Here is a 26,788-nt window from a genome sequence, read left to right on the forward strand (position 1 = left end):
TACAGAATATGAAGGTTTATTTCAAAAGAATACATTTGCAAGAATACACATAAATGCACTCAATGTAACAGTACCTTCTGCAAAAATAGGTTACATAATACCCAGTAATGAAAGAACAATCTTATTTCTCTACAAATTAGAAAGCAGAGATAATAGCCCAGACAACCTTCAAAATGGAGGTTATAGTTGTGTACGTTGTGATAAGTAGCTAACTTTAAAGCATGACACCACAGAGCTAATGTTGGTAAATCAAACTACTAGCACACAGCTGCAAACTATTCTTTTATACAGGATTAACAAATATTTTGGTTCCAATTTGTTTTTACACAGCTCTAGTGCCTCAGGGAAAATGGTTATCAAAGATACACAAAAACTATCCAAAATTACAACGTAACTATTAAAATGCCTCCAAAATTGAGAGGAAAGTAATCATGTTAAATTAAAAAAATTTAACCAGGATTTCCAGACAAGATTTCCTGTTTTTAATCAGAGAAAGTTTACAAGAGATTTCAATAAGTTATCTTGAAACCGAGCAGCTGTAGATCTTAGAATCTTCGTGGAGGTCCACCTTTAAATGGCTTAAATCCTGAGCCACTTCCCCTCTGCATGGAATTGCCTGTGATCTGTACAACTCTATTAATTGGTGAGGAGTTACTGGAAACAAAGGTTTTAAAAAAGCGTTAAGTTACGATAAGTACCTAGACTCTTGGTGTACAGGCAAGAACATTGTTACTTCTCATATCACTCAACTGTTAAATGAAGTCTCAGAAGAGACTTGAAACCATGCAAGAAAAGAGACTTTGCAAGAAGTCACTGGCTTCTGTGCAGCGGAATGATACTGCCATTGGCAACACGACAACGTGGGGCCACGTGCTGGCACTGAAAGATGGGGTTCTATGTTCTGCTGCAGCAGCCCACCCACAGGAAGTCACGCTGCTTGTACCGAGACTACTATACTGCCCAAGCAATCACAGCTCTGAGAGCTTAGGAGGGAATTGCGTGGAAGGAGTAGTTTTTGTACCTTGTATGTGGAGACATCATGCCACCTCCTCCACGGCCGTCTCCCATTCTCCTTGTGTCATGATACCCGCTTCCTTGAGAACTAGGTCCATGCCATTCTTTTCTTGGTCCAGTTTCACGACTGTGGCGTTCGACAACATGTCTGTCCTCATTATAGTGCTAGTAAGAAAGTGAGAGCCAGTTTCAGAATGAAAAACGTATTTTGTTATCAACAGGAAACGAGCTTTTCAGGAAAGTTACGCTTACAGCTTAGATATATAATATACAAGAGTCAAGCATCTTTTAAGATTTCAGTCAGCTAACCCACGCTTACAAGAATCCTATTAAAAATAACAGGACAGATAACAAAAAGGAACTATTTTCCAGTAATAATTGTATGGGTATGCAGGGAGTGAAGTTCCACGAACTCATATGTTACTCCCAGTTCTGCCCTGATCTCATATAATCACTGACAAGCATCTTCCATACACCTACAGAAAGAGAAACACTGGGTGGTGTTTTTTGGTGTGGGGGGGTTTTTTTGTGTGTGTGGGTTTGGTTTTTTTTTATTTTTTTTTTTTATTATTTTTTTTTTAAAAGGCTTCAGGATCTAGTAGCATGGAGCATTTACTCTGTGGAATTTGAAGGCAAGTCTTAGAGAAGGTTTCTCTCAGTAGCACATTACGGGTGACAATGACAAACTGCACTGGCAGTAGCAGGCAGCGGAACATTGACCCTGAAAACACAGAATGACAACAAATTCTTAAAAGCCTAATCAGCAACTCATGCAGGTATTGCTCTGATCTGCCTGAAAGATGCTAGATCTAAGAAGAACTGGGTATGTTTGATGCAGTTTCTTGGCTTATTAGAAAACCCAACAAAAAAGAACCTTTAAAATAAAGAAAGTAACTTGAAAATAGCCAGACTGCTCATTAATGATTTATGTGATGCTATACGGTCATTTGTCCAGCATGACTTTGCCTTCTTCGTCTCTCACTCATGCATGCAAACACAGAAAGATGACTCACTTGTCCTCCACCTCTTTCTCCCATCACGCCTCGTTCTCCTTCCCTGCTGCCGTACCCAGAAGCACTGCTGCGGCTGCCAGGAGGTGCACCTCTCACGTGTCCAGACACTTCTCTTCCTGACCGATCTGGCCTCTCACCTCTGTAAAAATTGCTTTTATCAAAATGTTGGTTTCAGTATAATAGAATGGGTACCAAATCACAGCACATGTAGACTTCAAAGATTCCTTTTTGTTTTTCAGGTTCCTAGCAACTTGCAGTTAGCTTCTTAGAAACGTTCTTTTAGATCTATGTGGCTCTCTAAATAATTAAAGCTTACATGTTATTTGTTTACATCTGCATTCTTGCACAAAAACCTCCTTACTATATGTTGCTACACATGATTAAGAACAGACTGCTGGGAGTCAGCATCAAGTTTACAGATGCTGTTTAGCATATGTGACAACCTACACACAATTTTTTTCCAATGCTTTTGTAAAGTGACTTTGCCATTCTTTCAGAGGGGTCTGTTCTCTCTTTACGCATCAATTCTTGAGGAATTGCTACTACAGATAATTTCTATGAGAATCACTACCTTCACTAGTTTGTTGTTAGCAAATTTACCTGCCATCCCGTTTGTCTGTGCTTATGCTTCCCTCGCTCTTCCAATTTGTTTGCCTAGGGGGATTTGAACCAGTCTCTCTTGGATGTCGACCATGCGGTATTTCAGGTCTGTCATGAATTATCACTGTTCTTCTTTCATCTCTGTCTCCTCGCACTTCTCGTCTGTCCGTATCTCGAAGTTCACTTCTTGGCTGTGGTGGTTCATTTCTTCTGGACTCGCTGAAGTTCTTCGGATACCTCTCAAACCCTGGCTCTTCTCTTCGTGCTGTTGGGCGAGCCTTTTTTGCTTCACCTTGATTTACAAAACGTTCTCGCCTAAGTTGTTAAAGTAGGAAGAAGTCATTTGCTTGTCTCCCATTTTCCCATTTCTCTGCACACGTAAGCACATGCATGAGTATACAAAGATATTATTAATCTTTACATTACATGTTTATTACTATATATGTGGTATATATTTCAAAAGATCCTTCCCACCTCAAATTATATTTATTCCTACAAATATAACTTTGAGCTTGAGTTCTTACAGCCTGTTTAACATTTCTTGATGCATTTATCTGTTCACATTTTGGTCAGTATGATTTAAGCAATTGTAGGGCCTCCCTTCTTGCCTAGTACAAAGCAGAGAGAATGCTAAATTTCTTGAGTCAGCTAGAAAATATAATCCTAGTTCATTGCAGCATAAAAGTAGAAGCTACAATTTTGTGGTCTTAATGGTTATTGGAGATGTCTACTGGAAACATTAAGTTAGATCTGTAACCAGCATTTACTGCACAGCTGCATGGACCCTGACGAATGTGACTCATGCAAATAACACTCTCAACTCCCACTGAACCAGTTACTGTTAGCCTTGCTTCTTAAGGAGAGGAGTTACCGAGTAGGACAGATCTAGTCCATTGGAACCCACTTATGGCTAGATCTGAGAGGAATAATCACAAAAAATCTTTCAAAATGTCACCCCAAAAGAGAGACCACCAGGCAGCTGATTTAAAGTCCTCAGAGAAAAGCAGACTGGATTCCATAATATAAATGGCCAGTCCTGAAGACACAAGAAATTTCAAGACACTATTGCAATTTCTCTTCCATCAGAAGCGTATAAAGCACTATTTTAAATTTTGAATAGTTAAGAGTGAAATCCCCAGTAATGCTGGCAGGCAAATACCTGCCCTGTTATCTAAACTTACCTATCAAAAGACGATGAGGGAACAGAACCTTCTGGATATCGTCCCCGTTCTCTGTGATCAAAATCATTAAACCTGTTCTGCTGGCGACTGTAATCTGAACCATGACTAAAACGTGCATCTGTATCAAGAGCCATCTTCTTATTCTCGTTCCAGTAAGGGTCGTCTCTCCTTTAAGCAAAACAAATGAACCCTCATCAGTTACACGTATCCAAATCAAAGCCTAATACACAGAAAATTGTTGAGTCCGTTGTCTGTTTTAAAGAGGTTCAGCTGACCTTTGGAAAGCCACTAACAAAGGTAGACTCTTTCAACAGTAATGAACAAAATCATTTAAGAAAAAAAACCAACAACCCAAAACACCCCTCTGTTTGAAGTGCAAATTAAAGAGACAAGTATCAATAAAATCTAATAATAAAATAAATAATAAATAATAATAAAATAAATAATAAATAATAATAAAATCTAAGCAATTGTATACCATGTTGGGCAGTTACCAAAAAAAAAAAAAAAACACTAAGAAAAAAACCCCAAAACACCACCAAACCAAAACACCAACCAAAACATCACCACAGCAAAATTTTGCCTTGTAAACAGCCTTCTAGGGGGAAAAAAAATGCCTTCTAGAGAAAAAAACAAAAAAAACACCACACCAAAACAAAACCAAAAAACCCCAAACCAGAACACCCACAAATCAGAACAGCTTTCTCAGGAAAGAATAGTATAGGAAATGTCACAGCCTTGCTTACTAGAAACATTCAGGTACGCAGTCTCTATGATAAGAATGTGAGATACTAAAGTGTATTATCAGTAGCCTTGAAAAATGAAGCTGGTGAAGAAATATTAGTGTTCTGCTACTGTACAACCTTTAGGACGTTGTACCACTGACATGTCAGATTTATGGCTATGGTCTTGGTCCTATTCTTATAATCAAATAAGGATCAAAGCCGTCTATCAATTCATGATAGATGTCACCAGCTTCAGTAAAAATTAAAAGCCATCCCGTTGACTTCCTGAACCATCCATTTACCAGAAACGTGAATTCTTAACAAAGAAGCAGGTAGAAATTTCAAGCATTAAGGCAGAAGAACAGCAGCTTTTCTCAGCAAATGCTCTGAATTGTGTTATGCTCTTTTCATACAATAAGAATTAATTCACGAGATGCTCTCTTATGTCAAAAACTCTCTCCTACAGATAAAGTATGCTTCATGCTTGGCATGAACTGACGTCAAAACCAAAAAATAGCAGAAATCTAGTTCTTCTGTGAAGACTTGTTTCAGGTCAAGTGCATTTCTGACACAACACTAGTAGTTGTTTCTTTTTACTAAATGCTGTAAAACAACTGTTTGAGAATTAGATTACCTGTGATCTACATCACGGGGACGTTTCAAAGAATTCCTCTTTTCCTGTTCATAACGAAGTTGCTGCTGTTGTCGACGAAGTTCCTCCCTTTCACGAGCAATACGCTCTGCTTCTTTTCGACGTTCCTACCATGAAAGGGAAGGGTCAATAAACTCAACAAACAAAATAGCTCTTGATTAAAGATACCTATAGAACAGTCAGCAAGTACACAGAATTAATACTTGGTAGTTTTCTGTTAAAGGCTATCTGATACAATTCATCCTTGGATAGCATCTAAGATTAAAGAACATAAGGAGTACTTGTCTAAAAAAGCAGACAACAGATCTGGAGAAGCTATTGGCTGTTAGATAGAAATATCTCTAGGCAATTTCTTGTATTGCTACTGTATCTGTTGCCCAGAAACACACCTCATGAAGTTTGCAGTGACATTCGCTAGGAAAAATCTAGTAAAATTATGGAAGACTAGTAGGGGCAATATTATCTGCTGTACTTCAATTTTAAAGACAGACATGTATAGCCACTGCATAAACCAGTAGCAAGAATTTGCCATCAAATTACCCACAAGTCAAGCAAACAAGATAGAGATTAGCATTGTACGTTGCAGACTATGCAATGTTTGGTTAGTTCTTTTTGGCCAGGGTGGAAGGGCAAAGAGAAAAATTCACCGCAAGTGCAAACTGGGTTATACTCCAAAATGATATCACACCATGGTCCAAAATGTAAATATGCACACCTGTTCAATGCGAACACGCTCTCTTTCCAAACGCTCCCGTTCCATCCTTTCCCTCTCTAGTTTTTGCCTTTCGATTTCTAATCGTTCCCTTTCTCTCTGCAAGCATTCTTCTCGTTCATGCATTATTCGTATGCGTTCTCTCTCACGACGCTCCCTCTCAGCAATTTCTCTTCGCCTAAAGAAAAAAAAAAAAAAAAAAAAAAAAAAAGAGAGGTAGCAGAAACTCATCTGAAAATTTTTCTCATCCAAAACTAACATCACCTTAGGCAGAGACATTAAAAAAAACCTATTTGAGAGTAAGCTCTTGAAGTCAGAAGTCTCAGAATTCTAATCCCTTTAGCCCCAAGTAGCCAAAGCGGTTTTAGCATATTCTACAAAATCATTTAAGCAGACAACAGATACTAGGAAAAGTTATACCAAGAATCACCATTCTTGATGTATTTTATGCTGGACTCATATTTTTATGTTGTCATCTTACAGACAATAACAGCAGCAGCTTAGCAAAGATTATGATTTGGATCTTAAAAATCCTTGCTATTTTAGCTCTTGCCCTCTTGAAGCTAACAAAAGAATTATTTATTGTTTTCTGTCCAAAAATAAGACAGAATAACATGACCACTCTGACCTGCACAGGTTAGGTATACTTGTCAACAGCTTAGTTTTGCTTTCTTCTTCCCACCTCCTATAGTACAGCTTACAAAGAGCAGGAAAGGCAGCTACACCTTTAAGCTTTATGTTTGCTGGGAATTCCTTGGGAAATCCAGCTAACACCACAAGTCATTTAACTCTCCTTTGCAAACTTTTGGCCATATGAAAAGGGCAGAATAGAATAGTGTAGCCATTTTGTCCTTTTATTCAAAGGGACAAGCTTGTATTATGCTTGATATATCATTTACATACAGTAAATCACATACAACAGTTCTCTGTTTAGAAACAAACAAACAAAAAAACCCCAAACACTGGTTTTGGCCAAATGTCCTAGTCAGTTTCTCATCTTTTCAAAAAGAAAGCTGGCATGCAGTAACACGAGATACACCCCCCGTATAACAAACACTAAGCTATGGGTGTACATATATGGCTATTAAAAGATTAAACAAAAATTCTGGAGTCTGTTAATTCATATAAAGATACTGTTAGGTAGAGTCCCAGACTTTAACATCTGAGTAAAAGGCTTGACAGAATGCATTCTAATTAGATTTCTAAATATAGTATCTGATCAATAACGTATAAAATAGCCTTTAGCAAAAAGTTGAATTACTACCTTCGGAGTTCAACAGCTCGTCGTATTCTTTCCAATCGAACCATGTGTTCTCGCAATCTCTGTTCCTTCATCTTTTCAAAAGGCAAGATATCCTTTCTACCCCTGTATTCCCTGAATTTCACTTTATCTTGGATAATACGCTCTTTGTTCCTCAATATCTGTGGCTATAGATAGAGATTACAATGGTTATTTCAGAAGTCTCATTCATTTAGGGAGATTTCTGGATGCTACGTTCAAGTATCATTAACTACTTAGCTATCCCAAACCATACCAAGCTTCTATCTAAGCTTAACAGTTTGTAATAGTTTATTGACTCTTCAGTAAAAGTATCAACTGTAAGGTAGTATCAAATCTATAGATACTTACTTTATCAAACCTTCCCCTTCTAACTGTCCTAGTGTGGCCTTGGTCTCCTTTTGTTTGGTCTAAAACTACAACTTGACCTGGGCTTTTACCACCTAGTGAAGGGGGGGAGAAAAAAAAAAAGAAAAAGAAAAAAGATTTAAAACACACACACAGCCTAGTTGCCTATTACAGATTTTCCTTGGTGAAATTTCTAAATCTCTACATTGAACTGTTACTGGTGGGAGAAGCATACCATGTCTGGAATTAACTAGCAATATAAAATACGGAAGCTTTAACATCAGCTCTAAAGTAATACATGTTACTGGAGTCTAAAAAGAGCAGGTGTTTAATTGTCTGGTTTCCGGTAAGAGCAAGAACATGCCCCCAAAACAAGTCAGACACACAGATTCAACAGGAGGAAACACGGCTATATTGCATACTTATTCTTTTCTTTTCTTCAGATTTTTTAGTGGATTCTTGATTAGGGCCACTTGCTCCATTATCACTCTTCTCATCTTTACCTTCTGTTTTCTTGGCTTCTTTACTGTCTTTTTTTTCAGATTTCTCAGATTTCTTTTCTTCCTTTTTGGCTGATGGAGTTCTTGTTAGGAAAGAAATACACAAATGTCATGAGAAAAATTCAACCTAAAGGATTTTCACAACTGCAGAAGACATGTGAAATTTCTTACTTGCTAGCTTTATCACTTGATGCAGTCTTCTTATCTCCCGTGCTTCTACCCGAACCAGATTTCTCGTCGCTTTCCTTCTTCAACTCCTTTTTGGAGGGATCACCTTTCACCTATATTTTTTTTCCAAACGCAAATAGGTTACTATAGATTCTTGCATAAGATGGTCTATTTTGGGAAGAGTTTTCATCTTACTAAACCTACTTTCTCAACAGAGATTTGCTGTCCATGCAGCTCTGTTCGATGAAGATGTGCAATACATCTAGCCACTTCTGTGCTGGAAGACATTGTTACTATGCCGTAACATTTTGCCCCTGGGCTTCGTGCATTTGTGACCACCTTTGCACCAAGCACCTACATAAACAGGTAAAATTTAGCATTTGAGAGACATTTCTAGTAGGGAAGCAACGGTATTCCAACAATATTGTTACCGTAGTATATAAAAGCTAAAACAAACAAAACCACCCCAACAGCAACAAAAATCCCACCCCACTAGAAAGACTGACACTCCAAGTCTTCAAAAGTGTGTAATTCCAAAGGAAGCTGCAGCTTTGAGAACTTTATCCCGCCTTTCACATCAAGGCATATTAATGCTTACGTCCTGTTTTGACCAGTCACAACCTCAGGCACATTATCTAAATGCTTCTTTTGACAGTCACCGTCAAAATCCATTCACAGAAACACCACTGGATCTGAACTTGACATCTCTGACAGATAACCCCCCCCAAAACAGTCAGCAGCTGCCAATAACGGCAGGAAGGTCTAAGCAGTATTATGTAGTAACTTAGTAAGGAGCCAATTCTTCAAAGGCATCTAGCAAATACGTCAATTAAGCAATTTTAGCAACCAGCTCTTTGACAGCTGCTTCTGAGGAAGCATTAAACTTTGTGTTCCTGATCCTTGCTAGAATTTCTGTAACTACTGGACCCAGTCTTCGTCATGCTCTAGTGCGACAATTTTATCTTTCAAGCCGCCTATAATGGTACAGTCATTTAGAAATTAAATATTGCCCTAAATATTTCCCAATTAATTTAAAACTGGGAAACTAAGTAAATACAGGTACGAAGCAACTTTACAACAAAAACTGCCAAAGAATTTGAAGTTTTAACAAAATATACTCTCAGGTTTCAACACTTGTGAAGGCGTTAAACAAAATCACCTACTAAATTTATTAGAAAAACCAGATATCCAATAATCAGTATACACACTTGATATTGACAGTGCTAAGGTTCTAACTAGTTCCCAAGATGCATTAATGTCTTAACTGGTCAGGCTTATATAAAAACTATGAATTCGTATAGTTTTCAGCAACTCCTTTGAGAAAGTGAGAACAAGTGCAACAAAAAACTGTTTTCAGAAGACTGCTTAGCTTATATGGATTCTGCACTGTTCTATGGAATTTGTATGTTAAATTAAACAAAAATCCAGGAAGACAGGCTTTGTTTAAGCAGCCTGTAAAAAAAAAAAAAACCTCATTAAGTCATTAAAAGAGTCCCTAAAAGAACAGAGATTAACTGTCACTTTTTTTTTTTTTTTTAACCTATTTTTCTCATTCATAAGCCCTCAGAACACATTTTTAAAAGTCTCCCACAACTGCAGGTTCTATAAAGACTGGTTATATTACAATTGTACTAGTTAGCACATTATCTTACACTCATGGTTAAATACAGTTGCTGCAAAAGAACACAGCCATCATTATTTAATTTTAATTTATTAAAAAATTTTTAAAGACAGTCCTGACCAGTCTCATTTGTGACATTTCTTTTGCATCTATCTTACCTCAACAGGAAGAAAAATTTCATATAAAATTAACATAGGCTTCTTCCTGTAAGCATGCACTTCAGATGCGAAAGTACTGGGTTTTGTTAGATGACACTGGTTAGACATTTCATCTCAGAAATTAATTTAAATCAAGTATTACTCAATTTGCATAATTGAATAGAGGAGGGGGAAGAGGCAGACAGAACACGCACAGTATCACACCCCATGAAATACCTTTCCGTATTTCCCAAAGAGATTTTTCAAGTCAGCAGCTTTTGTGTTGGAAGACAGTCCGCTAACCCACAGGTTTCTAGTTGAACTTCCACTGCTACCACTAACACTGCTTGCACTTCCTGAAACAAGTGTTACAAAACAGCCAAAAAATTAAGGAGACAAAGGTACCATGAATATTGAACTAAACTGTTGCTGAAAAGAGAAACTTAGCCTGTTACCTTTAAGTAACTGTTTATCCGGTTACCTTTCTTGAAAAGACTTCTATATAAAAAAGATATATGCCATAAGATTTCATTCATTTCACCCATGTATTGAGACCAACAGCTCGGCTAACTCATACCCGAACAACAGAGCTAGAAAAATCATACAATTCTTTGTTAAAGGCATGCTTTATCTCTCATTTGGGTATGTACATTTAGCTTCAACTTCCAGTTCTTATCAATTAACTTCCATCCACGAAATTTTTTGAGCACCCAACACTTGTTCTTCACCGTACGTCTTTACAGTACTGACATTACCAAAGAGATGGCAGAAAGGTAAATAGAGGAGACTTTGTTTCATTAACCCCAGCCTCCAGAATAACATGCTCAATTTCCACAACTTCTTGAAGTATCTACCCTCCATCCAGAGAAGCTTTTTTAAAATACTGCTGGATGGTAGAACTGGACACAACCCACCAAAATCATTTCCCACATACTAAGGAAAACACTAAAGAAAAGCCAGAATTTTTTGTTTATGTGCCCTAAACATCAACACCCCCCCCAACATAGCAGCTATTTGTGCAATAACATGGAACTGAGAACTCGAGATCCATGTAATCTTATTCCCAACATCTTTTAGTCTTATTTAGTTCAGCTTGTTGTTGTTTGCTGCTAAATGTATAAACTGCTTTTGAGTATGTTAAACTGTAGCCAGTCATACGGGCAAGAGCAGAACTGGATCTCCAGGTAAACAGCTAGAAAATCTGGTGGTATGCAGAGTTTTAAAAGGTAATTTAACCACCTTGAGGAAAAAAAGAGTACTTTTACTTCTTTAATATGTCAGGATGAACTAAAAGCAAAAGGCAACAAATCTCAGTTATCATCAAACTAGGATTATCATGGTCTATTGAGATATTAAGGAATATCAAGATACACTTAGCATATCATTAAATATCATTAAAGAGCCACTAGACTGGCTTCGGCTATGTATTTTAAAACAGCCTTATGATAGTTACTGTTACAGTTATCATATAAGCTACATGAAAGTAGATTTGCTGTATCTTCATTTAATTTCACGGTAAGCATATAACTATAATGAACAGACACGCATCTACAGAAGACTTGATTATGTCTGTCACAAAAATTTCTCCTCAGAAATTCATTTATCAGGTAAAGTTCCATTCACCCATTAGAGACACGCAAGAGACTCTGCGACAAAGGTTTTTGGCAGAGAGCTAGTAGGCAAAACAAGGAGACCCATGAGCTTATGCAAATGCATTTGCTCAACTATGAAGCATCAATGTAACTGCTGACATGAATGTGCTCTTGAGCTCCACTCTGGTAATCATAATGCAGGGGTTTATGGTAACAGATGGAAACTCCAAGGTAGACAAATAGGTCCAACTTTAATGCACTAAACAGCCACTAATGCAATTTTGCTGTCTGGCACCCCAGCCATTATACAGGGTCGAGAGTTCACTTTATTTAAAAATGAACTACAATGAAAAACAAGACAGAAATTTTCATTGGTGTTATGTTTAAGTACTTGCAGTCATTTTTTGCTTGTACTGTGTACAATATCAACTTTAGGAAGAAGTTCTTTCCAATGAGGGTGGTGAGACACTGGCACAGGTTGCCCAGAGAGGGGGTGGAGGCCCCATCCCTGGAGACATTCAAGGCCAGGCTGGATGAGGCTCTGAGCAACCTGATCTAGTTGAAGGTGTCCCTGCTCACTGCAGGGGGGTTGGACTAGATGGCCTTTAGAGGTCCCTTCCAACCCAACACATTCTGTGATTCTAACCCAAATCATTATATGTAAGTTACAGCAGGCTCATCTGAAAATTACACCTTCTCAAAGCAAAGACTTGGGAAACATTAAGTGGAATATGCTCCCAAAAGTATTTTGAAATAGGACAATATATTTTCACTGAGTCTTTAGAATAAATATTTTTGATCTTACAAGGAATCTGGCATAAGGAGGAAAAAAAAAAACATAGACACACATATGTATAGTTAATGACACTAGCATAATATACTACAGATGGATGAGTTCAATTATACGAGCCATTTTAGTTCGTGGCAAGCAACTTCTCAAACAGGAAAGCATTTAGTTCAAGTCAAAACAATACTACCTTAATTTGTAATAGTTACCTTTATCATCCTTTGAAGTCGTCTTGCTTTCTTTGGATTCCTTAGTAGAGCTAGAGAAGCAAATTAAAAATCAGAAGAAAATTGAAAACACAGAATTTGGTAAGTGTTGCATTTTATACTACTAATACAAGTTAACATTTCAAAAAATAAAAATAAAAAAGGGCTAGACTGTATATTTGAACAAATGATTCCCTTATGGATTCTTGCACTGATTTTCCCCAAGATGCCTGAAGATCTAGATTTTCTGACAACTCTATTCAGTGGATATATGGCAATCTTCTCCACATTTCAGGACGGGGACTTGACTTCATTTTGTGTTCTTAGAACTGATAGCTGTTCATTACCATCATCACAAGGACATTTAAAAAAATCGTCAATTTGAAAAAAAAATAAATAAATGCTGACAATTCGACAATGCAATCAGTAGGACATAGTGTCTATACGAAGATCTTGAATTTTAAAAAGTAACTTATGGCGGTCAAAAAAATCTATAGGCAGGAGCATAGGATACTAATTATACGATTCTTGCTGCTACCCCCTTAATGTAGAGTGATCTTATTGAATGCTGGTACTCAGTATCGTAAAGAACTGACATAGAAAAACAAACCTCTTTGCTTGACCAGAGGCCCCAGTAGACGAGGGACCTTTCTTCAAAGTATCCTTTTCTTTGTCTCCAGATTCTGCTTTCTTTGAACCTTCTCTGGCTTCCTTCTTGACAGGATCACCCTTCAGGCAGTCTTCCTTCTTACCATCTTTATGGTTCTCAGTCATCTCATAGTCCTTGCTTTCCTTCTCCAGGCTCTGTGAAATGGCATCCTGCCCATCCTTTGGCTTACTTGCTTCAGAATCTGTAATTTTCACATTTTTACCTGTTTCTAGGAGGTCATCACCATCAAAATCCAGAGTGATGGCATCTTCAGCCTGGATTGTAACCGATATGTTATCATCCTCAGCTTCTTTCACAGAGGTGTTAGCTTCCATCTCTTCATGAGCCGTGTGATCAGCCTCAGCTAGGCTTTCTTCTGAAGGAAGAGGTTTAGATACTTCTTGTGTACCATCACCAGAACCTGCTTTATCTAAGAGGATTTAACAGGAATAAATATGGCAAAACAAGAAGTTTAAACAATTTCATATGCATAAGCTAGAATAGGACCTAGAAAATACAAAGCCAGTTATTAGCACTGATGGAAGGTTAGAAAAAAACACAAGGTGTATTAACACAAATATAAATCCTTTACCCAGGATCACTTATTCTTCATGGCAAAACACATTTTCTAGAGACAAATACCAAAACATTAGGAGGGAGAATATGGTTCCATCCTGGAGATACCCGTTCTTCATAAGAAGTATCCATTTTCCAGTTTAGGATTTAGCGTTCCAGAAGAAAATAGTTGCTTTGGACGCTCACAGTTTGATTTAATCTGCCTTTGAATCTTCCTGTTTCTAGGACTTCTAACCTTCCCAAATCCGAAAGAATTACAGTCTTGGAGAATTTCAGCCAGTCTTCCACGCTGATGCTTTTGCAGTAGTTTGGCAGTAAAGTTAGCTGTACAAGGCTGCTGCAGAACAGAGGAGTGAGCTTTAATCCAGAGTTCGTAGACAAGTGGTTCTCAGTCTTCATCCCCTGGATGGATTTTCCATCTCAGTCCCACATAGGCATCTCCAACCGTATTCTTGGATTTGCGCAGATCAGACACTTCAGCCATAGGGTCCCTCGTAAACATGGAGTCTGTGGTTTTATCCTGTGACTTCAGTAATGTGTTTATTCCATCTTGTGTAAAGTGATGGTGTTCCATGTCCTTTCTAGTCCACAATATGTAGAATCCTTAAGACTTCTGTCCAGGAAGTCTGTTTGCCCAAATGTGTTACATTCCTTCTATAGTTTCACTAATGAGCACAGCTTAAAAAAAAGGTAGCCACTCCACACGTTTCCAAACACTTGTTTTACCATCCTATATACAACTGGTATTTCTAAGTGACAGTAAGCCAAGCATATGACGGTCCATACGTTTGTTGGGTGCTCAAGTTCAGTGTAAGGGTGTATCATTTCATTCAATTAAACATCAGTTACTGCAGTGCAAGGTGGAAGCTTTTGCACTGAGACTTACCGTATGTTAAAATCAGAGTCCTTGAATACTATGCTTTTTTTATTAAGGATCATAGTATTACAACTATATAATACATCCACCACAGTAACTGATAAGTATTGCAATCAACTCGTAAGAGTAAAATAACTCTTAGGAGTGAAATAAATCCACTGACTGCAATGATTCCAGGCGCTGAGCTTAATAAGGAGACAACTGATGCTTAGTACTGGAGACAAGCCTATTATTAGTAAAGAGACTGAATATTACAAGAGAAAGTTGCCTGCTCTACCAGACTAAAGACCTCTGAACTCTATTAAACTTTAAACATACCTTTCTCATTTTCTTCATCTTCACCATCCTGCAAGAAAAGGAAGTCAAGACTAAATGTCTCCTACTTTAAAACTTTAAGCAGAACGGTTCATATTTTCCACAGAATTTCTATTTTATAAAGGCAAATTAATGAACTGAAAGCTATTTCTGAAGAAAAGATGATCTGGAAACCAAAGCTGTGCACCTCCCTTGTCAAATCACTGTACAAAGCTTCACTGGTATCTACCTGCAACACTTGCAGTTCGCAATTGGTTGGAACATGCAGCTATTTTCTTCCCATCCACCCCACCCCTTAACTCAACCAGACGTTTCTAAACTGTCCCATGTCTTGCTAAAGCCTTCAGAATGGATGTCATGCTGCTGATTACTACTTTCAGTGAAATGCAAGCAACCCATCGCTAGCTTTAAAAGCTTAGGACAGAAGTCGGAAACTAGGCAGACTTCCTCCACTAAGTACTTAAAAATGAAACTGTGATTTTAATAGGTATTTACTTATTTATCATTACCCTCACTGAGCAAGACATGCTGCACGAGATGTCCCTTTTCAGACATCAATTCCATGTAACTCAATGAATTTCTGAACTTAAAGATGTTACAGATGTTAGTATTAACAACAAAAAACCCAACCCCAGCGCCACTCCCAGCTGCCCCACAAACATTCTCCAAATGTAAATTTCTACATCAAAACAGGAGTTCTGAACTCCTGTATAGGCTATATATAATTTGTTAGCATTTGGCATAGCCCTCTCAAGTGTTTTTAAGAGAGTTGGAAAACTATTCCTTGCTAAGTCTTTGCACTGAAAACTGCCAAATTGCAGGCAGGAATTTGCATTCAAATAGGACACCTCACTTGGAAATCACAATTATCTGCATTATTAAAAATATGAATGAAAGCTTCCCATACTCTTTACCTTTACCATATTACATCATCTGACTCTAAGATGCATGCTGGAACAAAAAGCCAATCTAAAGTGATCTTTTCCAACTAAACAGACATGAGAATCAGCTTAACAGAACTGATGTGGAACTTACATGGACAGTCGGAAAAGTGTAATCTTCTATGTCTTGACCTTCATTTTCCTATGAGAACATAAAAGGGACTTGCTCAGCAAACTGTTTGTAAGACACTCAAACATTGAGAGAGTCAAGAGATTCAGTTAACTAGGGAAACATTTTAGTTAAGTGGATATACACTCAAAAAGGTGATTATCAATGAGCAGTTCTCATGACTTGCATCTTTCAGTTCAGTGTTCAGATTATGTATGTCACTATTAGTACTGGAACTCTGTTTGGACTGTGGTAGAATTTTATCAACTAATGCCACATTTGTTTCAGGACTATTCAAACACAAGTCAAAAAGAACAGAAAGAAAAAAGTACCAAATTATATTTCAGAGATAAGCAAGACAAACTGAAAAACTAGTTCTGACTTCCTAGTAATACAGATACGCTAAGAAAAATGTAAATTTTGCTGATAAAAACGCATGTAAAATACAACCAAGTACCTGACTTTCAGAATCCTTTTCTGCATCTTCTGTTGTCTCTGCCGGCTCCAGGTCGTGGTATCTTATCTTTTCTGCAGATGACAGCTCTTTAGAATTCAAGTTCTCATCTTCAACAGATTCTTTAAAGTCCTTTAATTCATCATTTCCATCTTGATCACTTGCATCTTGAGTCTCCATTTCACTTTCCTTTTGGTGTGAACAACAAATATTTGGCATAACTAAGGGTAATAGCTGTATTGTGAGAAATTCATTGCTAGAGTCACCGATTCTGCAAAATACTCTATCACATCTATAATACAATTTCATAGCGTGTTTAAAAAAACCCCACACCTTCACACCCTTAGGCATCCCAGCTGTGAACATAGTAAAAACAATGCTCCAAATTTCCACATAAACTAGCGCAAAGAAAATGGAAGCTTTTTTTGGGAAATAAAGCCAAATATTTAACTTAAATATAAACTGGAAGGAAAAAAAATGTACATACTTTTATTACCTTGACAAAGGAATCATCTTCGACTGAAACATCACCAGCTAATTCATCAGCTTCCTGCTTTTTACCTGAAATGACAGAATATGCTTATGACTAGAGCTGCTAGGCAGAGCAGACTTTCTATCAATACGATTATGTTTGAGCCTTAGTTTATTATTCTCTATATGCTCTAGTTTATCTGAACTGTTCACTATAACATAACCCTCCCAAAATTGAATATTTTATATTCAAAAATATAAATGCAAAATATTTCAAAATAAAAAGGCAAAAAAAAGGTCAGTTGAATGAGCATGAACAATCAATGCTGTTGCATAAACAGGCAGTTACATCCAAGTTAGTGATTTTAATACGAATCCTTCTACTTCGAGTGATAACAGAATTCAGGAGAACATTAAAGTGTACGTTTCTAGAATTACTGGAGTTAACCAGACTTTACAATTTAAGACTTTGAAAGGCCTGACTTTATAGGATAATTAGCATCACGGAGCAATTTAGGTTAGAAGATCTAAAGGCCGTCTAGTCCATCCAACCTCCTGCTCACAAGCAGAGGTAAGTTCCAAATACAACTGGATTGTTCAGGGCTTCATCTAGCTCTGTTTTTGAGTATCCACAAGCATGGCAATTGCACAGCTTCTCCAAACCACCTTTTTCAGCGCTTTTCATCACTAGAGGGAACACTCAGCAGAAGAATTGAGTCAGGTGAAGCACTCGGGTTCTCTATTTGCCCTTACTGTACTGTAAAGGGCATGTTCCATTTAGAATTCTGTTCTTCCAGCACATGCACACTTTTCGCTAATAAAGATGGCTCTGTGGAGATGATGACTAGACACGGTTCCCTTTGGAACCCATTGAACTTTCTCAGCCTTCTGCAAAAACAAGACCAAAGAACAGTAGATATAAATATCTCCACACAAACACACCCTTTGTAGGGCATTCTGTCTCTCTGATTCATTCTATCAAAGATTAGCCTATGCAATGGTTTGCAGTTGCTCAAGGTACAAAAGCAGTTCTATTAGGAAGTGGCTTTACTATCTTGTCCTGAAACTCAGCGTCAATTCAAGATGGAAATGAGATGGCAGTGATGATCAGCATTTAATGCTTTATTTTTTGACATCACATCTTCCCTCATCCCTTCATCCTCCTATGAACAGGTAAATCAATTCTATAGATATTCAAGAGGAACAGAAAAGAAAAACCTTAGCCGAAGTTTGATGCTGTATGGATATTTCTGCTACCTGGAACACTCAATTTTTGTCAGCAATTAATTTCCATAGTCTTTCATACACAGTTCTTAAGTTGCATTTCAAAGCTGGAAACTGCTTAACTACAGGGCAAGAAGAGAGACTGCTGTTTTGTTTTTACTTAGATTCCAGTTGGTTTTCCTCATTTGACAGCAAGGCAGCACTCTGACAGTACTCCTATGTACAGCAGATTGTTGGCTTGAATTCAGGTGCACACTAGCCTCCAGGTAAAGACACATGGCAGAACTTATTTCTACAACTGCAAAACATGAGATCTAAACATTCAGATCGAAATGCACAAAGAGACCCTGCTGCTGCTTTTACTTCATTTAAAACAAAACCTTCCTGGTTTATATTTGTAATGCAATAGATTTGTGAGATTTCGGTGCAAAAAGCCAGCAGCACGGGGCATGCTTAGGGAAGTTAGCTTTCCTTAGAGAGAAGAGTGCACTCACACTGCAAAGGACAGTTTTTGATACACATCACAGCTGATGCCTGAAAGCAAGACCAACCCAAATTTTGTATTACCATTTTAGCATTCTGTGATAACATCTACAGCCACAGATAACTTCAATATAAGTAAAAAGCAGTGAGAAAGCAAGGATTTCTGCACACATTCCACTCTTTTATGGTTTACCCCCCCTCGCATTTCAGTTCTTCAGTTTGTCAAACCTGAAAGTTCGAGTTTTTCCTGCATTCCATATCCAGCTAAGCATACAGAGACAGGCAAACACGCACAGCAGATGCTAGACATATTTAGCAACTATCTAGCATGTACCGTCATGAAAGCTACTTAAATTCACTCATTTTGCCTGAGGAAATCTGGCAGGTGAACTAGAACCCAGACTTTAGAGGGAAAAGAAGAAAAAAAATTGACAAAGCTACCTCAAGTTAGTCCCATCATTCTGCAACGGCAGCTAGAGAACTATATTTTATTGACACTTCCTCATCAAAAGGAAGTTATACCTTTCAGTAATGAAGCTGTCCATACCTTTTGTTTGCTGCTAGATCAAGCTGGACATGAATTACATGTTTTCATTAGCTTTTATTAGTTTGTCTGTCTGTCTTTGCAGTAAGTCCCATTTGCTCTGAGTACCAGAGGTATTCCAAGGCATAAGGAGATGTGAACAATGACCTTCACTTTTCAGCTTCAAGCCAGAAAGTGGTAGGAAGTTTGCCTTCCGTCTCAGTTCTGTTTTTCGGGTTACTTTGATCTGGTTAGAGCCACACTGCTCAAAAGTGGCACTTCAAGGTTCTGATACAGATAGTTTTCAGATGTTGGTACAGTACCAAAAAGCCAGGGTCCACAAACATTCAAAACTTTTCCACACTAATACTCAACCACAATGGGCTACTGAAAGGCACGCTTGGCTCAAATTTCACCTAACTGAAGTCAGACTGCAACAAACACCTTTCAGAAACTGACCATTTCTGTAAACTTATTCAAGACCCATCTCACTTCAAGACAAGTAACTGGGATTAAATGGTATGTTAACAACTACAGTCAGAACAGCTGGACCTTCTGCAGACAACAGGCACAGTAAGTCTCAAGTCATATAAGTTGTCAGCACATGATAAAATTTACATACAGGTTTATCCATGCAGTGACTATTGAAAACACCAGTGGTGTAAGCAACGCTCACCACAAACCTGGGTGCCTAACACCACAAATACCATTTTACCTTGGAACGATGGCACTCCTTCATAAGCCATGCTCAATCCCTATTCTGGCAATGGCTACGCACCACAAAATTCCAACAGACTATTTACAAAGAGAATTAATAGTCTCCTTAGAAGTAGAAGACTTAAAACACCTTTAAAATGTTAGTTTAACATTATGCAGGTTTAGCTTTCTTCTCATTTACAAGCCTTACAAGTGCCATAAGCTTGTTCTACCTATTCATGGTCCTCTACACGAGAAATTCAGGCTACTTGAGTGTATACAGAATTATAGAAGAGTGTATTTTAGACAAGTCTTAAACAAACTAGACATCTGCATCTCATAAAGAAGTAGAGTGACATGCTCATCATGAAATTTTTGAAGAATTAGTGTTTGCATTTCTTCGCATATTCCTGGTGAAACCCACAACAGGGTTCTGTTGTACCTGATGCTAAAGATTCATCAAAATCATGGAATGGGAAGCAAAAAGGAGGAAGGGCAAAGAAAATCTTTACAGTGGAATAAAGTCTTTGTAGCATTATTTAGCTAAGAGGTCTGCTGAAATTTGAATAATACAATTTGCCACAATATTAACAAAAGTAAATTATCCTTTCACATTTCTGTATATTCTTGTTACCCTATGGTACCATTTAAGTCTTCTACAGTGTCTGCAGTATACTGCTCTTAGTCATTTATGTTTTTTATAACGGATGTACTTCACAAAGTCAGATACTCTCTAAAGAATCACCAACTTGCTCCTAAGATTTGCCACCATTTGTAATCACGTGATTAAACATTCATAACACTTTCTAGTGCAGATCATTAGAGATATCATTCACCCCCACCTCAATGAAATTACTTAGGAAGTATTTGGCAAGATTACCTCTTCCTATCTGAGGGCACATGGAAGCCTTACCTACAGTTTGTTGTATGCCATTTATATCTCACTTCAATAAGGCAGGATATATCATAATTTAAATGATGAAAACGACTTTACAATATCGGAACCACCTATGCAAAGCATTTCTAAGGTTCAGTCTGCATGTTATTTTTCAAGTGTTGATTACAACTTACAATGTCTTAAATGTCTATTATCAATACTGAGTTCAGGTATTTTAGCTTAATAATTCCCTCCCTCCAAAGAAAGATTCTTTTCTATACATCATCTACTCATTAACATGCAAGAAGAAAGTCTAGTTTAAAAGGAATGTTCTCTTTACAAATAACTTACATCTCTCCTCAAAAGAGGAAAATGTATTCATTTCCTTATAATGTACTGTATCTTGAGTAAAACACTCAAGAAAGAGTAGGGTCTCAACAGTTGGTTCCATCTTGACAGAAATACTTAAAACTTTGCAAGGATATATGGAGTGATAGAACAGCACTTGTCAGATACCTAGAAATGATAATAAATTAACAAATCTACTTTGTAAGTCAATTAAAGACAGACATACCTTGTAATAATAAGAGGCATAATTAGCTGTGCAACAGCGCTGTGTATAAGGGCACCGCCCCAAGAACATTTGGAAAAGTCACTTTTCCAGCAACAAAGTAGCTACCTGCTTGCCTTGAAAAAGTAAAAGAATTTTTAAAAGCAGGTTGACAAAAGTATTTATTTAGAAAAAACTGAAAACTCACATTATTCAAGATTAAAATCAAGGCATTTGTACTAGCATCCCACAGGTTACAGCTGTGTAACATGTGTGACATAAGACACCTATTTTCAGTGCAGCTGAGAATCCCTATCTTTCTCCAGCAATAATTCACTGGGCAGGAGAACCCTGATCTACCTCTGGGCAAGCTCGCTGCGCAGCAGTGTGTCAGAAATCAAATCACAGAACTATAGTAACGGGTGTTAGCACCTCAGACAGACTAAGAAATAATGAATTGACAGTTTGTTAAAACATTTACTTTAATATTCCTGAAGGACAGGTGACACCACGACAGATTATTTCCCCTGCTCCACTCTCCTTTTGAAGGCCAACAGTGTACAACTTTGGTTGATTTTTTTAACTAAAGAAGTCAAAATTATTTGGTATAAGCCAGCCACTGCCAGTTGGTCAGCATTTGATCTAAGAAACAGTACTGACAGATTGGAAATTCAGTCAGAAACTAGAAGAGTACTTAAGATCCAAAGTGTCTTAAATCTTATAAACCTGAGCAGCAGCAAATAAACATCTTTTCTCTCACTTTAATACACTGAGGTTAAAACTGATTAGCCTAAAATCTGTTCTTCATCCACTTGGCAAAAAAGTAACTTTCAATCACCAAGTTATGATATATCAATACACTAGAGTATCTTTGACCACACATACTTCAAAGGAATCTTCACCTCAGAAGCATTTGAAAAATGTCTCAAACTAGCAGTAAAGTAACTTCCTCTGGAGTGCAGAATAAGCAGCAGAATATTCAGGCTTGAAAAGAACAGCGTTTTCTAAAAACTGTCATCTTTTTACCAAAAGAAAAATTTGTCCATAGCTACTAAATTCCAGGGTGGAGAAGGCACAGTTGAGGCCATTAAAGATGGAACACTTCGTATTTGTTCCATCTTTACGCTTTCAAACTTTAATTGGCAAAACCAATTTACATGTATAGCTCTTCCAATTAACTGTTCTGCAGTTCCTTTTTATCCCAAATATTTAATTAAATTAGCTTCTGGAAAAAGTGTTAGATTTTGACTAACTTTGCATACAGGATCAATCAAGGATTCTTGTTGGATTACAGAATCTTTCTGCAAGCATTCTTTAACTTGTGATGCAAAATCCTCTGATTATACACTTTCCTGATGAAGATCCACATGGCTCCCTCTGTGTTATCTCAATTTTGGGCAAGTCAGTAAATGCCCAATTTTAAATATGACTCCTTTTTCATCCAATATCTTATGCTGCAGAACTTGGTACGGGACACTGGCAAGGTGCTGGGTTTTTTTTTTTTTTTTTTTAAGAGACAAAGAAGGTCTACATTCAAACCAGTTTAGTCAAGGCCTTATTCTTCTACTCAGTGTTCTACAGATGTTTCTTCCCTATCTCATATCAAGTTGGCTTTGTATCATCATCGTCAAAAGCTTGTCACAGCCCAGTAAAAATCTGCAGTATATACTCAGCTGATAAATCAATTTCTCTGGCCATAACAAAATCCCGTTCTATGAAAGAAAGTCACACCCTTCACCTCATTCCTATTTGTCTCCATTTTTGTGAAGGTACACACACAAAAAAGAGCAATGAGAGGGAAAACAAATATACCTCTAACACACACACACACACATATATTAGAGGGGGAATCCCTCTAATTCAGCCTGCATCAAATTTTCCAGATCAAGTTCTTCTAACAGACAGTGCTAGGGAATGAAACATTTCCCTTTTTCCACAGACCTTAAGAGTTGCAGTAAAACCAGATACAGAAGACATTCAAATCCAAAACCGATAGCCATCTGACACAGTCTGTGATGTTTTGGAAGAGAAAGCTCCTTCCTCCCTCCCATTCACCTCTCTCTGGCTGCTGTGAGGAGGTTCATCCATTACTCCCACTCCTTGGCCTTTCCTCGTAACTCCCAATAAATATCTTGTATTCCTACCCTCCTCTGTACAGCAACAGCAGCATAGGGAAAAAAAATACTACAGGACTAGTAGTGCCGTTAATTTTACTGCAGGACAGCAGCAAAATTAATTAAAGACCCATTAGTATTAGTCCAAAGCAGCGGGGCTGAGGGGAAGCAAGCATTAGCAAAAGGCCTAGAGCAATCTGTTGGCAAAATCAGTGAAGGAGGCAACACCACTAGTAGTGAAGAGCGTGTACAAGCACAAGGAGGATCGAGGTAGTTAATTTTAAGTGAAAACTCAGTCCTACTGAATTCAGTCGATGGGCGTATATCTCCCACACACCTTTGAAAGTTTCCTAGTGACACGCTAGGGAATGAATTTTCGAAGTGCTAGATTTCCAAGTTTTGAGACATATTTTCTGGTTACTAGTAACATATTTCATAAAAAAGCACCAGAGAGGGAGATAACATCAGAATCAGACACTAACACGTACAAGGAATAGTTAAAAAGAAAGAATATATTCTCTCTTACAGTTAGAAGTAAACCAATAAGATCAAAAGGATTTTCCCTACACAAATTAATGTGTTTTTCTTGATCCACACTTGCAGATTAATACAGCATGAACCTCTCATACTTTTGGCACAAAATTTGCTCATAAGACTTGTAATCCAAGAAGTAATGAGGAAAAACTCTTGAGCTTGCAGAGCAAGCAGATAAGAACTTCATGAACGCTGTATTTTACTTTGAGGTTTACCAAGAACGTACATGTCAGACATACGCCTTACGATTCAATTCCACAGAAGAGGTGGCAGGGAACAGCTAGTGAAGCCCTGCCTCAGGCAGCAGCATCGCTGGTAGGCAAACTGCCTTTGCAGAAGCAAAATAGTTTAACTAAACAAGAAGCCAGTTCAAGAATATTATGCACATCATGATTATTAGTTTGGAGAACAGGAGGATGAAAAGCAGCAGATAAGAGAAGCGCTCATCACAGCAAAACAAGTAGCCATTCAGATCTCTACACGAAAAACTGGGGAAGTATTTCCTTATTTAGCTTCCAAGTAGTTTTCTTAAGCATCAGTTACCTTTCCAGAGTAAGGAATAAAGTAATGTCACAGAAGAAAATAAAACTGCATTGTGAAACAGTTTAGTTCCTTTCACTTTTCTAGTGTCTCAAAAGTACAGACAAGTTATTCAAACTTTCTAAGCAGATAGATTTTATTATTAAATTCCCCATTCACAGCACCAGACAAAAGCATGAATAACCACTTCCACCGCAAAACTCAGCCTAAGACAACTGACAGTAGTCCAAGACTGATCATTTACAAAACAGGTATCTGTAGCACATGTATGAGGATTCTTAGCGTGTACGTTCAATGAAGAATGCTATGCATAAAACAGACATTTCCTTTCCCAGTATTACTTGATTACGGATGCTCCCAGAAAAACAGAAAACAAAAACACAAACAAAAATCACCCAAGAATCCAAACTCACAAAACAATATTTAAATACTTATGCAAAAGAAAACAGAGCCAACACAATCACTGCCAAACAGATTGGTTTAGAATCTAAGTAATTATTTTTCACAACAGAAAAAACAAAATATCTTGATTAGACATTTCACAGTAAGCCTTCAGAGCCCATTCAGGAAATTTGTATTTATAAATCCTGCCTTCAGTAAAAAGCACGCTAATAAACTCACACAACACAGTCCTCTCCAGGCAGTGACCCCCTACCACATATTATCATACGCTCATCACTGGCCTAGGTTGAGCACCTTCTCATGGACAAACCACCTCTTAGCTCTCCCTGCGCTGTTGCACAGACACTCGTGGACACTACAGAGATACCCAGCACCAGAGCTGCACGGCAGTCCCTACATCTGCTCTGCACCTGTAACACTCCATGTTCAGGACCTCTGTTAACACAAAACATTCTAAAAATCTCACACATCTACGCAGCCTCAGCACACACAGCACAAGTCTCCAGGATCTGCGGGCAGTACAGCCACTACCTCGTAACACATCTCTTAACCCACCCATTTTCCATATATACACCCAGCATCCCTATACATTGCCTATACAGCAACTGAAAACAGATGAGTAAGGCAAAAGATGCCTTACATGACAGAAGTCATAAACAGTAAAGTCACAATTGTACACAAACTACAGGCCACAGTTCCACACTCTTTCTTTAAGGTGATATGTGCAACAAAAGCTGCTTAAGAATGTAATGTATATCAATGTGTCTTAACCTTTGCCTTTAGTCGGTTTCTTGGTGGGCGTGTCAGCTGAAACAGTTATTTCAATATTATCTGGATCGCCTCCTTCTTCTTCAATAGCCTGAACAAGACAAAAAATAAAAATTTTAATGGATTTCTGTGGGAAGCTAGACAATTTGACTTCAGCAGAAGTCAGTAAGCCAAACTATTACTTTTTTTCCACCTCAATAGTATTTTCTAAAACACTTTGGGCTAAACCTTTCACTTAAAGCTGGAGGAGAGGGAGGGAACACTAACAATAATGGCAGGAGTTTAAGCTGTTAAAACGACATTTTCAAAGGACAGCTTATCAAGGATCGGCACATTTCTCTCTGGAAACATAACACTAGAAGGCCACTACGGCATCCGCGATGGCATGAAGGGCAGCACCAAAACGGGAGGGAGGGAAGCGAGGAAACCCTGCAGCACCGACTCGCCCGGGGGCTCGCCCCGCCGCCCGCCCGACTGACCAGCTCCGGCACCCGGGGCGGCGGGCGGGCCGCAAGGCCGCAGGGCGAGCTCCGCCGCCCGGGACACCGAACCCGGCCCAGCCGCCGCCCCTCCCGCCCAGCCTCGGCGGCCCAGAGGGGCGTGCCGCCGGGGCTGCCTGGGCACGGCAGACCCTCGCCCCGGCACCGACACCAACGGCGGCACAGGGAGAGGTCCCGCCCCCCGCACCGGGGGCAGCCGGCGGGGCCGCGAGGGCCCCGCCCCCGGAGCCAGGCGGCCGGCGGCGGCGGGCCGGGACTCGCGGCGGGTCGGGCCAAGGCGGCCCCCGCGGCCTGTGCCGGCCTCTCACCTGCTTGAGCCGGGAGATGAGCACGGTCTTCACCCCGGTGATGTCCAGGTTGCGCCGCTTCAGTTCCGACTTGAGGTCGATGACCCGCAGGTCGGTGATCTTCTTGCTCTCCGTGGGGGGCAGCGCCGCCGCCGCCGGAGCGGTGGGTGCCGCGGAAGCCCCCGCGGCGGCGGGAGAGGAGGCGGCGGCGGCCATTTTAGAGCGACTGAGCGCGGCAGCTGCACGCACAATGAAACCCCCCCCGCGCCCGGCCGGGCCGCCCAGTACCCGGATGGAGGCCGCGGCCGACCTGCGGGCGCGGCGCAGGCGCGCTGCGGCTCACCTGGCGCCGGGACCTCCCCG

General features: G+C 39.0%; 1 protein-coding gene across 5 annotated transcripts; it reads right to left on the reverse strand.

The window, feature by feature from the left end:
* SLTM (SAFB like transcription modulator) lies at positions 1-26,788 on the reverse strand. 5 transcript variants are annotated; one of them, XM_054214575.1, is made up of 21 exons: positions 26,447-26,788; positions 25,642-25,729; positions 16,944-17,017; positions 16,460-16,645; positions 15,988-16,035; positions 14,956-14,983; positions 13,146-13,614; positions 12,539-12,588; positions 10,188-10,306; positions 8,397-8,546; positions 8,196-8,305; positions 8,028-8,107; positions 7,528-7,619; positions 7,162-7,325; positions 5,901-6,075; positions 5,168-5,292; positions 3,809-3,976; positions 2,628-2,942; positions 2,028-2,178; positions 1,022-1,179; positions 1-654 (listed from the first exon to the last, which is right to left on the reverse strand). In XM_054214575.1, exons 1-21 carry the CDS (start codon positions 26,639-26,641, stop codon positions 546-548), a joined length of 3,054 nt encoding a protein of 1,017 aa, XP_054070550.1. In that variant the 5' UTR covers positions 26,642-26,788; the 3' UTR covers positions 1-545. The 5 variants fall into 5 exon arrangements, with proteins under 5 accessions (XP_054070550.1, XP_054070546.1, XP_054070547.1 ...); XM_054214571.1 differs by having other exon boundaries at positions 7,947-8,107; XM_054214572.1 differs by having other exon boundaries at positions 7,947-8,107; positions 16,953-17,017; positions 26,447-26,787.

The sequence above is a fragment of the Rissa tridactyla genome, chromosome 9, assembly GCF_028500815.1.
Source record: "Rissa tridactyla isolate bRisTri1 chromosome 9, bRisTri1.patW.cur.20221130, whole genome shotgun sequence".
Lineage (NCBI taxonomy): Eukaryota > Metazoa > Chordata > Aves > Charadriiformes > Laridae > Rissa > Rissa tridactyla.